Consider the following 14,021-nt stretch of genomic DNA (forward strand, 5'->3'; position numbering starts at 1 on the left):
CTCGATTAATCATCAAAATAAATCAACCAATTATTCGGTTAAGCATAGGGCAAGTCCGATTACTCGATTAATCAAAATAATTGACCGCTTACTCGATAAAGCAATCAGACTTATTTCCATGCTTAATTTATCGTCAAAATAATCAACTGATTACTTGATTAAGCGTCAAAATAAATCAGCCAATTACTCTAAGCATAAATTAAGTCTGATTACTCGATTAATCGTCAAATATAAATTGTCCGATTACTCGATTAAACAAAATAATCGACCGCTTACTCGATTAAGCATGGAAATAAGTCTGATTGCTTTATTTATCGTCAAAATAATCAACTGATTACTCGATTAAGTGTCAAAATGGTCTTATTTTGTTGATTTAAACGACATAATCATTGACGAAATAAGTCGGTTTGCTCTATTAATCACCAAAATAATCATTAGTGACAGCCCTAATTGCAAGATTACAGCATTCTCTGAGACCTTGTTATTGGCGGCAGGAAGACAGTCCAACTGAAACGCTACGTTTCTTGGCACATGCTCAGTAGCGCAGTCAGTTTATTGCATTGGGTTTCCAACAGTCATTCTGATATGGCATTAAAACAACAGTTTAAAAGTACTTTATCGTTAATGTTTTCCCAGGTGTATCACTCGCATGCATTTCTGGAGAGGGTTTTCTGTTCTCAAAGGATGAGCCTGAAGTCACGGGCTGTGGTTTAAGAGCACTTTATTGTTCATTGAGGCTACTTAAAAGTACAAAACAATGGCCTGCCAAAAGTTTGTTTTATTCCAAGGAGAAACAAGGCCATGAAATGAGGGTATAATACAGATTTACAAATCATTAAGTAGTACACTCGAGGTGCAGTGAAGTGTTTTAAACGTTGGTTTCTTGTCGTCGTTCTCCTGGAAGCGCACATCAAATAGAAAATATTGTTGCTCATATCCCAACTGATCATATTGGAGTGGATTGACTCGCGGTCGGTGAGACGGAGTCGGTTTGTTCAATTGTCTCCAGAGACAGTTGAAAGCCTCCGTTCAGAAGTGTGTCGAGACTCTGCTCAGTAGCCTTCGGAAATAATACACAAGTGGCTATTACACTAACGCAGTGTTTTCATAGAATAACTGTGTTCCTGCACTTTAACCTTAAACAGACAAAACCTACAAACAAAAAAGATCAACTTTTTTCCTCGAAAAAAAAAAAAAAAAAAAAGCATGATTACAATAAAGGACAAGGGAAAAATTAAATAGCTACATATCATTAACAAATTAATTGTTCCTCAAAAAATACCTACGATTTTTTTTCTCTGTACATTCGTTACGCACAGCGTAATGATGGTCTTATAGTTTCCTATATAAAAACTTTTTTTTGTTTTTCATTAAGTGATTTACCTACAGCGTGTAGGGTAACGTGTGTCACAAGCGGAGAGTGAGAAAGTGTCCTACCCAGTAAACTGGTAGTGAAATGTGTGTGACGGACCTCCGTAAACCCCGAAGGTCTCGCGTAGGATTCGACAACGTTGTGGCAAACACATGCAAAAGGAGCCATGAAGAAGTACTTCAGAAACGAGCGCGCGCACGTCGCCGACGATGAGCTCTTCTTCACGCGAGAATTTAGCCGTATCCAATGGTTCGACTGGGCCGATGGAATGTAAGGACGAGCGCAAGCGTCTCCTGCATCTGCAACCTCTTGTCTCGAGTTAGTAGCTATACTGAACACGGGAGAAAGTACAAGACCTGCACGACGTTCCCTGTCGGAGGAATGTGTTTTGTTTCGGTACAGGCGGACCGCTGGAAATCCAGGTCCGTTTCCACAGCTGAAAGCAGAATTAAGAGATGAAGAACAACGAACACACACAAAATTAGCTTGACGTTTCCGGCAGATTGTCAACGCTACAGTTGACCTGTCCATAGCTGCTAACGCTGCTTTTTCAGTCATGCAAAGCGACAGCATCCTGTACCACGGATTAATAACATACAAAACCAACCGTTAATATATATAGATGGCCTTTCCGGAGGCTGTTTTTCTCTTTTGTATCTGGCAGCTACCACAATGAATATTGAATAGAAAATAATAATATGGAGTACAACTGTACCAGCAGTAAGTTTATCTAGGACTGTTACTGACAAAAATAAAATCAAATCTGAAGAAAAGGCTAAAAAGTATTACGATTGAAATGTCTACACAATAATAGATACCAGCTATTTTAAAAACATGCACTTATAAGCACTAGTTTACCCTTAAACCATCTACTCTACTAAAACCACAGTGCCTGGGGAAAAAAAAAAAAAACAACGAATCCAAAACGACAAGAATGCCCACGTCTGCCGCAGTCCAGTTGTCAGCACCGTAGAGAGAAATGTCTGAAGCGAGAGCCGAAGCGACCGAAAACAGGTTCCCTCCCCCTTACGAGCGTTTCCTGCTGAAGCGATGTGAACCGCTTCCCAACTGTGTCACCCTCCTATACGTCTTCCGAACATCCGACGCTAAACTGACACCACCTCGATCCATCCATAGTGCAAAAGCAGTCCAGGCCTTCCGTTTCAAGTATACACATGCAGATTCAGGGTACGACCGGGAGAGAGCGTGAGAAAGACAGATTGGGTGCGATGGAAGAATGGCTTCTGGGTAAAAGGTTTGCATCAGCGGTTTCTTTGGTATCTGAGGCAGATGGTTAGATAAGCGCCTGGCTGATTTTGATCTCAAAAACCGAAAGGCTTCCTGCTCGACGATGCTGTTTATAAAGGTACGGGCATCCCATAACGCAACAGCCAAGCTAAAAGTATACTAGCAAACTTACAAACAAAAAGAATCGAAAGGAAAAAAATGCACGAAGAGCACCTCCTTGTCGTGCGTTCTTATGTACATAGCTATACATCAGCTCTGCTAAAACATGCATGGCTGCTTTGAGAGTGAAGCGGGCTGGAAGAGGCGGGACTGGGGTTCGCTGGTCCTCTTTTCAAGACACGAGGGAAGGGGAGTGATTGTGGTTGACCATGTGGCCGTTCGGAGAGGAGTCTGGGCTTCCGGAAGAGCCGCCCTTGGCCTTGATCTGCAGCCACGTCTCGCCCAGCGCCTTGGCGAAGTGGTCGTCCACCGAGCCGGTGATGGACACCGAGTTTGTTACGGGCTCGGGCTCCTTGTAGTTCTTGCCCAGGCTGCGACGGAAATGCTCCTCGATGACGGGGTCACAGGCGGTGTTCGCTGAAGGCACAGGGAAAGGCTGCTTAGTACAGATGTATTTTGCCAAAACACTTCCACCACAGATGATAAATGGCACTTTCCACAGGTAGGGTACAAAATAAGCATTCTTTAGGATGCTTATTAGGTGTTTAACTTTCAGAAAATCCTACTAAAAGTTGTTTGACTTTATTAAATTTACATTATTTTCTAGCAAGCAAGTTATAGCATTACAGTCATTTGCAGTGAAAATGTTCAGCTGTTCAGATCAGGATAATATGTGTCTCCTCCAGCCAGGTCCTAAAATTAACACTCACCAAGCGCCAAATGAGAGTAAAAATCGGTGTTGGCGGGGATGTGAAACGGTGTCACTTGCCAGTTGGCCGGTAACATTTCTATGGATCCTAACAAATTTAATGTTGGCGAGAACATGACCGTGAAAAATGCTCAGGACAGTTTACGGGTCAGTGCTTCATCACGAAAGTTTAAGCCTTGCAAATTGAAATATTCAAGCACAAAATGGAACTCAATTTGTTACTTGTGCGCTGTGTGGGAAGTTTTGTGTGCGGAAACATCCGAAGCACGTGCCTCAGACAGCGCACGAATACTGAATACTGAATTGAACAGACAAATTCACACAAAATTGTCAAATAATGCCCGTCTTTGCTGTGTATTCTAGTAAACGCAGTCGATTGTCTTAAGTGAACAGTTGAGAAAGACAATGCAGGTGTATCAGTATATTGGATCCGTGCATCTGTTGTTTGATTAACATTGAAAACAAAGAAAAACATTAATAATAGGACTGCACGATATTGGAATAAACTGACACAGTTTTCATACTGCAGAAAAACAAAATACCGCAATTTCACCAGATGACTTGAATTAATCTCTATTTGGATTTGCATTACCACCTTTGGTATGCATTATTAATTCAATGGCCCATTGTCAGTTATTCCTTACTTAATCTTTGTTCAAGCTACAAAAGGGATTTTCTCTTTGTATTTTGTTGTTTGATTAACATTAATGACACAGACAGCTGCAGGTATTTATAGGCTGCTGTCACTTTAAGACCGAATGCATGGATCCAATATAAATGATACACATCTGTTTTCTTTCTCAATAGTTTACGTTCACATAAGCCATAAATGACTGTTTATGAAGATACTTGACAAGATGGGCATTTTGACAATTTTGCATGCATGTGTCCATTTAGCACAAATAGATGCAGAAGAGAATGGAATTAGGTGTTCGTGTGCATCTCTCTGTGAGCGCAGATGCGTGCAAATTGAGTTCTCTTTGCACTTGAATGGTTCAAGCTGATAGGACCTAAAACATATGCAAATTATAAAACTTTCGCTCTATGATGGTTATTAGTAATCTACGTTTACTGTATAAGACTATGCAGTTATTTTACATTTGATTACTTTATTAAATTTCTGTACCTGAAAACTACTGTTAGACATACCTGAAAAACACCATCTTTGTTTGATTGTATTTGTGCTTTTGCTTGTAATTTGACTACTTTATTTATTTTTTTTCCCCTTATGACTGTTTACTTGTATTTAATAATGTTTTAAATGTATATTAGTTAGGTTAGTAGTTTTAGCCGTGGTATCGAAATTGGAATACAAAATTGTTAATTTTCCCATACAAGTGTGACACTGGAAGCATCAATTGATCCTTTCAAATTTAAAAATTTGTGCTACTAGAAGAAAGTGAATTTGCATTTCTCAAACAAAAAATTAAGTGAAGAAACCATAAAATATGCCTGGCAGAAAAATCTTCCAGTACAAGTGCACACTTCATGTGTGGTGTTTTTTGTGGTGTAGTGAATTTTTCACTGAAAAGTTTTTTTTTTTGAAAGTTCTCAAACATTCGAAAAATAAATATGTTGGTAACAGGGTGAAGTGGTTGATCTTGACTAATGCTGCCAATATTGCAATTTAAAGTAGAATAATTATAAAACCTGAGAAAGTAAACAGACTTAAATTATGTCACTTCCGGCATGTCAGTTACTCTATATCTGGTACAGGTAACAGGATTAAATGTTGTGTTTACGTCTAATAGTTCTCTCTTGTAAAGGGCATGGAATGAGTGTCATTATTAGAAGAAAAAGAAATAAGACATCCACCTGTACCCCATTCATGTCAAGTGCCATCTACGATCCAGAGAGGTTTGCCTGTACTTACAGTTGGAGGGTCTCCGATAGTTTGAAGTCAAGCTGGGTGAGCAGCCGTTGTGAGACACGGTGCAGTGGGTGAGGTTACAGTTACGGTTGTTCGCTGGGGCACATGTGATCACAGAGGGCCGATTCTGCACACACAACACACACTTCAGATGAGCAAGTGTCCAGACAAACAAACAGAACAACAACAACAGACTTCCTAAATTATAAATCACATCATGTTCATTCATTTAACCAGAAGAGAACAGAGCTGACTGATCCTGGGTTTTCAAGGTCTTATTCTCCATTTCTGTCACCTAAAGGAGTTTGGCTTCCTTGCCACTGACACCTTAAGACATTTAAAGGATTAGTTCTCATCATAAATTAAAATTTCCTGAATTTACTCGCCCCCATGTCATCCAAGATGTTTATGTCTTTCTACACGATCCCAGAAGAAGAATAAGAGTCTTATCTAGAGAAACCACTGGCCATTTTTTCAAAAATATATACTTTTTAACCCCAAATGCTCATCTTGCACTGCTCTGCGATGCTCCACACATTAAGTAATCCCATTGGAAAGGTCATGCGTAACGTAGGCGGAAGTACCGCAGTAGGGCCAAAAACTGGGATCATGTAGAGCTCTTTGAAGCTGCACTGAAACTGACATTTGGACCTTCAACCCGTTGAACCCCAGTGAAGTCCACTATATGGAGAAAAATCCTGGAATGGTTTTCCTCAAAAACCTTCATTTCTTTTTGACTGAAAAAAGAAAGACATGAAAATCTTGGATGACATGAGAATGAGTAAATTATCATAGTTGAGCTTTTTCCTGGAAATTGAATGTAGCCAAACATGGTTTCAGGGGAGTTTGATGAAACTTGCTTCTAAACGTCACCAACAATAAGGAGTTCTGCAGCTTTTAAATTGAGAAAAACAACAAAATAAAAAGTGAGAGTGTACTGAAGTTGTTACCTGCTGGCGCTCAACAGGGCTGACAGTAGGCGAGATGGCAACAGTGCGGCTGGCGTCCATGTTTTTGGTCAGTGCGAGAGGCTGGTCCATGGCCAGGCTGGGCATGTGGGCGTAGAGGTGACCACCAACGAGACTCATGGCGGGGGCGCCGAGGCGCTCTATGGGACTGCGGCTGCGATCCCGGGGGTCCTTGCGGTAGTCCCCATTGGCAGGCTTGCCTCTGCAAGAGAAACAAAGGAGGGATTGTACTGAGGCCCACGTCGAACGGCACAAACAAGCAGAGCTATTAATGCTGCATTCAGTGGGCCTGGCAAGAGCTACGCACCTCCCGCAAGCAGTCGCGATGGCTTGATAAGAAGGGTTTGTATGGAGTCAACATTGCTTATACTCAAGCATTCATTTAGTGTGCTCAACAAATAATCTCTATTATTTTAAAGAAAGTTTTGTTCCATTTGATCGAGGCTGTCAAACCTCGCCTCCAACTCTACATTAGCTCAGATCGCTGGTTACAAAAGGCCCTTTCCCACTACCGACCTCCTTTCCTGTTTTTCTTTTCCCCTTAAAAGAATAGACACACATGCAGCAAAGCCCAGAAGCGCTATTCCACCCTTCCGGAACGATCGGCCTCCTGTTGCCAACAGAGCGGAGGCCCAGCAAGGGGCCAAGTGCACTATTCAAAAGGCTTCATCTGTGCTTCACAGGAAGAGAACTTAATACCCTTCACCGGGCACACAAGAGAGCTGAACAACAGCACGGGAAGAGCGGGTGAAACTCTAATCAGGTATTTGAAGGAAATGCTTTCAATGCAGAATCTGTAACCTCAGTTTGGTGACCGTGGTCCACCTTCGGGGAGAATAAACGCTGTAGGTTTCGTCGAGGCTCAGCTGTGTGGGCTGCGATCCTTGAAATTGTCTGTTACTTGGCAACACAATTGGCAAGCGAAGCATCTGCAAGTAAACTGTTACGTCTACCGGAAATTACTGTCCTCACAATAACTAATGGAAAGCTGTGGAGGGAAATCTGTCAGAAACTACTCCCTTCACAATCCCTTCCTCAGCAAGATCAACTTTCACTGACCGTGTACATACGGTCCTAAAGAAGTTGAGATATCATGATGACAGCACCACAGCTGGAAGGTTACATATATAATATTGTTATACACACACAGTAACAAAAAAAAAAAAATAGCTTGGAAGTTCTGGACTCTGTTGACGGTCTTCAAATGATCCACAGAGGACAGACAGACATGCAAGTTTCATTGAATTTGCAGCGAACTATCAAGGTACTGTATATTGGTACATATGAAACTTCATAGCGTCCACCTTTAATTGTTCAGTGAGTTTTTGCAGGCAAGATCAAGTCATTCCAAAAGGAATCCACACAATTTCCCCACATATTCCAAGTTGGACTCATGGATTTTGCAGTGTAAAGCAACATAAAGCTTCTCTGTTTGAAAGAAAATTCTGTGATCCATACATCACCATTTTTGCCAATGGATCTTTGACGTAATTACACTAATGTAGCCGCACATTTACACCACAGCACAAGGACGTGAAGCTATATTGGCTTCAAGCTTCATATAATTAGCAGTAAGGTCAGATCGAAGAGATGCTGAATAATATTCAGAAAAACCTGCTGAAAGCCTCTTTACTCAAGATCCTTTGAAAACAAACAGCAAAGAGGTCTTTTCATGAGATCTTTCAGTTCCCTGCTATTCCTCTCTGATGTGAGCTAAATGCTCTGGCAATATTCCAGGAGTGCTTTCAAGACTCTTGCTCAGGAAAGAACGTAGATATTTGGGATTCTGAATAGTGTGAATCTACTTTCACATGAAGCTCTTGTGTATTTTGATGTTTCAGCACAGGGCTCAATATAATAGGGGTGGAATCAATTCACATCGATTCAAAAATTTCAAAAATCGATTTTCTAAAGCGTTACATTTCTTTAACTTTACAGTGCTAAAGTTGACACTTTAGAGAGTTATTAATCACAATAAGCCTCGAAAAAGGACTCATGCGGTGCTTGCACTGATGGAAACAGCCGAAGTGTGAGCGCAGATGTATGCGATCCCAAATTCAGTTCTTTCACAGCTTACTGCACTTGCATGGTAAAATAAACCCACAATTATGCCAAACTGTGTGGAGTATTCACATAAAAACAATGGTAACACTTTAGTATAGGGAACACAAACTACAACTTTTCCCTCAAACTAATTTACTGCTTATTAATAGTTAGTAAGGTAGTTGTTAAGTTTATAAAGTGGGTAGGATTAAGAAGGGAGAATAAGGTTATGCAGAATAAGGCATTAACAGGTGCTTAATTAGTACTAATAAATAGCCAATATTCTATGAATATGCACGCTAATAAGCTAGGACAAAATGGATGCGTAACAGTATATTAGATCAGTGCATTCATTTTTAAAGGGACAGCGGCCTCATAAATAGCTTTTGCCATCTGTTCCATTAATGTTAATTAATAAAAATCACTCACTGCTTTTTGACAGAATCACTTCTGCATCTTTAATATGAATCAATTTATATTTAATTCATAAAGTGAAGACTTATTTTTACATTTGATTAGTCCATTACGTAGTAAGAAATACATGTTAAATACTTTTTTAATTTGTATATTTTTGTTCTATTGTATTTGTCTTATTGTTTGTAATGTGCTTTCCCATTTTTAATATAAAAAATTAAATACAATTGCCTGCCTTGCTTTATTACAGAAGACTCAGTCATGTGTGTAAACTAGAATCAAATCTACACATATCGAATTGAAATTTGATAAAAAAAAAATAAATAAATAAATAAATAAATAATAAAAAAAAAAAAAAAAAATCGAGAATCGATTTGGTCAAATCTTGACCTTAAGAATCGAATTTAAATCATATCATGAGGTGCATCCCTACAAAATAATAGTAAATAATGTGCTAACTTACAGTACTGTGACAGTAACAGCTTTAGTATTCAAGAAGCAATCTTTGTGCCATTAAACTGGATGTGAAGGTAACATGGCTAAAAACACTAACTTGATCTGCAAGATCGTTTTCAATTCAGATATTATGTTTAATGTTTGCAGAAATAAATACGGAAAAAAGATCGATTTGTGGCTTTGAGAATCAATATTGAATCGACTACATTTTTTAAAAAACGATTAATCGAAAAATAGATGTTTTTGCCTGGCCCTAATCTTCACATTGAAACTGTACGCAGGATGAACGAGGTAGGCAGTCTGCTCCACACTTTACAGCAGTGAAGTGAACTCTACAAGACTCACTTTAGTCACAGATGCAGGCCAATAAAACTAGGGACATTTTCTCATAATTGCATTTCATAGCCGTGCGGCAAAACCTCACGAATCCACCACAGATCTTGGCAGGAAGATTTCTCTCTTATTTCTCCTTTAAGTCACTGGACCCTCGCCCACAAAGATACAGGAAACATCTGGGAGAAATCAAGGCAAGGAAGGCAGAACCACAGGATACAAACAGTCAGTACTGTGGAAATGGTGCTTCATCTGATAGAGCCGTCCCATACGCGCCGCTCAATATCAGCCATATTTCTAGCATTCTTATAACACCACAAGAGAACAAATCATTAGAAACATGCTTTAAAACATTACCCAAAGAGCTTTATTAATAGCGTGAGCTGTTTAACTAGTGTTACATTTATATAATGAATTCATTTACTTCCCATTTATAAACCTTACATGTTAAATGTGGTTACTGAAGCAACTAAAACATTTTGGCACATTGATTATTTTTGGCTCAGGTTTAGAAAGGAGCATCCAAAAAGGTAAATGGCAGTTTCAGAGTTTGGACCCGTTCCACACTGCGTGTAATCAGTTTAAAACCGTTTGGCTAACTTGCTTTGACAAATTATAATCCAAACACAAATGAGCCACTCATGTGTTTGCTTACATATAAAAGTTAGCAGAAAAACATTATTTTATAAACCCTAACCACACTGGCACTGCCTTTTCATGACTCTCCATTTGGCTGGCTATGGAAGCATGAGAAAGACACGGTCTCCAAGTTCCCAGCAGGAACACACAGGCGGCCGTGGATTATTCCCAGCTCCAGGAGAACCTTTGAAATCAGATGTCTGTCCTTACTTGCTTCTTACAGGGAGATTTAGGTCTCATATTGAAAGTATGGACTGCTAATGATAACCTTCTGTTGCATTTATGATCTACACTACTTAAAGTGGCCATATTATGCCCTTTTACAAAGTCTAGAGCAGGTTTTCCTGCTTGAATGTTGATTATTTTCCTCATATTCTCCAGTGTTGCAGCTCCTCTCTTCCCAGTCTGTCAGTAACGCTCTGTTTAGTTCCTGTCTCTATGAAGCCCCTCCTTCTGAAAAAGCACAATGTGCTCTGATTGGTCGGCTGGAGCAGTGTGTTGTGATTGGTGTTTGGGAAATGTCCCGCCCCTTACCATAACCGCCAGTTTATTCTTTATTCTGCCCCTTCATTCTGCGCATGAATTATTTAAATGAGGAATATTGTGAAGAAAACTCAAAATGGAGTTCAGAAACACTGAAATAGATTACAATAATAAGCTTTTTCCTGCTCAAACAGCAACATTACACACTAAAGACAGATGAAGATGGAGAAAAGCATAATAGCACTCGTTTAAACCTTCCTTTTGAAGATGGCACTTTCAGTCATTTGGTACAGCAGAGGAACTCTTATTTTGTTGTAGACGTCAACAGGGACCAGGGCAGGAACAGTGTGTCTTATTCAGCAGTGGGGCGTCTCCAGTGGGACAGGCCGGAGCAAGCTTCCAGAACGCAGTGGGCTGACCGGATAAGAGGCCCTTTGTTTTCATGGAAGCAGTGAAAATGAGAAAATGGCCCCCACCCTGACACCGAGCCCACTCGACGACAATATGTCTCCCGGAGTTTCCAGTTTTATTAGACCTACGAGGTTTCACTGGCAGCACTGAGGGAGCTGTATATGAAGAGTCTTATCTCTTTGCTTTAAACTGTTTAGTCTGGCACAGACAGATTGCAGTAAACTAACGCCTAGACAAACTTACAGATCAAAAACCAGCATAACATGAAACAACTCTAAACACTCATAGACAACCGACGCACGCTTCTAACAACGGAGGGCCAGAAATGCTTAAAATAACTTTCCAACTCTGGACAAAAGCTTATGGTGTGTAGAGACACAGGAAAAGTGATTTTCCCAGCCCCCACTCCTTCATTCCCTTCTATAGAAAAACAGCATCATGGAAACCTGAGCTGCTTCAGCCTGTGGTGTCCGGTGTCGCCCGCAAACTCCCAACCAAAACAATCAAGAGCGGCTCTTTCACCTCCATCCTGATCAAAATCACATGTCTGTGTGGAGCAATACAGAGGAAAATGAACAATTCAATCCTCAGTGTTCAAATATAAACGTATTCCTACTCTTGGAAAAGCGAGGAAACATTTTGCAGAAACTTTCCGGAAACTCAAAGCCTCTGTGCGACACGTTTTCAAAGTTAAAGGGTTTGTTCACCCAAAAATGAAAATTCTGTCATTAATTATCCGTTCATCTTCAGAACACAAATTAAGATATTTTAGAATGTTTTTTTTTTTTTATTTTTTTATCCTCCATTGAAAGCAATGAAATTAGAGTCATTCAGAAAGGTACTAAAGTCATCGTTAAAACAGTCATGTGACTGCAGTGGATCAAACTCAATGTTATGAAGAAACGTATTTTTGTGTGCACTATCAAAATTCTCATATGTATTTACGTTGCAGAGCTTCTGTGTTTATGTCCGAATACCGGCTCAGTATTGGCCAAAGCTGGTCACGGGATCAGCATGATGCATGCATGTGATGCTGACACAGGAGCCGGCCAATAATGAGTCGTCGTTCTGATGGAGAACCTGGAAGCGCTGGACGTAAACGACGCATGAGAATGACAGGGAAGAGAAGAGATTGTTGAATAAAGTTATTTTTGTTTTTGCGCACAAAAAGTATTCTCGTCTCTTCATAACATTAAGGTTGAACCACTGCAGTCACATGACTGTTTTAACGATGTCTTTAGTTCCTTTCTGGACCTTGAAAGTGTTGATTATATTGCCTATGGACGAGTCATAAACCTCTCAGATTTCATCAAAAATATCTTAATTTGTGTTCTGAAGGTCTTATGGGTGTGGAACGACATGAGGGCGAGTAATTAATGACGGAAATTTAATTTTTGGGTGAACTAACCCTTTAACTTCAGGGTCTAAGACAAACAAAAGACGTGTAAAAACAAACAAACCAATGTCTTTGGTTCACAAACACTTCATCACAATTCAACACTTTTACACAATTTCTAAAGTAAAATTACATTTTCTAATTATAATTATATTGTAAATTGTTTCTGCAGAGGTTTGCTAACAGTTAATAATGAAACACGAATAATTCTTAGATTAATAAAAAGCTGGAACTAAACACAATCCAAATCACTTGCACTTCAACAAAACCAAAACTTTGGCATTTTCATCAAAATAAAATGAGCAAGAGCAGCATTAAGGCCATGAACAGGATCTTGCCGTCAGTGACTTCAGAAGAGACGTGGGAAAGCGAGTGTTAAAGTTAGTGAAAAGGGAAGGCGTTGTAAAGAATCTGCAACCCTCAGCACTAGCAGGACCTCAACAGGCTTTTTAATCTGTGACAAGCTCTGACGGGCTGCCAAGATGAAGACTAAAGGTGATGATACACGGGGCAACTTTTTGAGCAATGTTGCCGAGCAACGTTGCTTGGGCACTTTCCCACTGAGAATGAGCAACAAATATATATCTGGATACGTTAGATCGGTCGTGGGCAATTTTTTGAGAACCTCCAATCAGAATGTTAGCAGCCGATCACGTGACCGGTTCGGAGATTTCAGAAAAAATTCTAACAAGATGGCGGCCTCTCAGCGGCAGTGGAGCGGAGAAAAGGAGTGTGAACTTTTATCTTTTTACGCTAGTAAGGTGTCATGCGTCAACCCAAAACAGGGAATTTACCTCATATATTGCTTAAAATACCAACAACTGTCCGAAAGTAATGTGTGTATGCTGTAATGAAGCTATTGAATGATTTCAGTTAAATACTAAAAAGACGGGATTTTTCAACGTCTGTAGTAGCGTAGGCTGTAGGGCGTTTGACATTTGAACACCTTTTGATGCGATCGACGCGGGTTCGAATCCGCCTTTTGCCGAACACGCTCTTCTCCCTTTTCCTGTCACAAATCAGATCGGAAAGGCATTTATTTTTAATAAAAATGAAGAAAATATTTGAAAAGTTGAAATAAAGTGCCTAACAAGTGTTTATAATAAAGTATTTATTGAGTTGGCAATAGATTTGCTCCTCTCTGATTAGTTGCTGCCAACTGTCTGTTGCCCTAATTAGTTGCCCTGTGTCTCATCAGGTTGCCCGTTGACGGCAATATTGCCCAGCAACATTGCTCAAAAAGTTGCCCCGTGTATCATCACCTTAAGATCAAATTGAGTGTGATAGCATTACAAAAGTACATCTATTCAGTCAAAGCTTAAAACCTGTGCTCTTAAATTTAAGACAAACAATGTCAAAGCCCAATTTAAAGAGCAGTCCATTGTAGTTGAGTTTTTTTTTCACAATATTCCTCATTTAAATAATTCATACGCAGAATAAAGGGGCGGGGCCTGGTTGAGTTAGTTAGTAATGTGTTGAAACTGGCGGTTATGATAAGGGGCGGGACATTTCCCAAACAC

At 39.9% G+C, this 14,021-nt stretch overlaps 1 protein-coding gene across 2 annotated transcripts in view; it reads right to left on the reverse strand.

Moving 5' to 3' along the window:
* Window positions 1-704: 704 nt before the first annotated feature.
* The window catches only part of vgll4b (vestigial-like family member 4b), a 49,807-nt gene continuing 36,490 nt past the window's right edge, over window positions 705-14,021 (reverse strand). For both annotated transcript variants that reach the window (XM_048172231.1, XM_048172229.1), the window contains 3 exons: window positions 6,309-6,528; window positions 5,362-5,485; window positions 705-3,196 (listed from right to left, as the gene is read on the reverse strand). In XM_048172231.1, coding sequence (XP_048028188.1) covers window positions 2,952-3,196; window positions 5,362-5,485; window positions 6,309-6,528 — 589 coding nt within the window. In that variant the 3' untranslated portion in view covers window positions 705-2,951. The remainder of the gene's footprint in view (window positions 3,197-5,361; window positions 5,486-6,308; window positions 6,529-14,021) is intronic.

Source organism: Megalobrama amblycephala, linkage group LG21 (genome assembly GCF_018812025.1).
Source record: "Megalobrama amblycephala isolate DHTTF-2021 linkage group LG21, ASM1881202v1, whole genome shotgun sequence".
Taxonomy (NCBI): Eukaryota; Metazoa; Chordata; class Actinopteri; order Cypriniformes; family Xenocyprididae; genus Megalobrama; species Megalobrama amblycephala.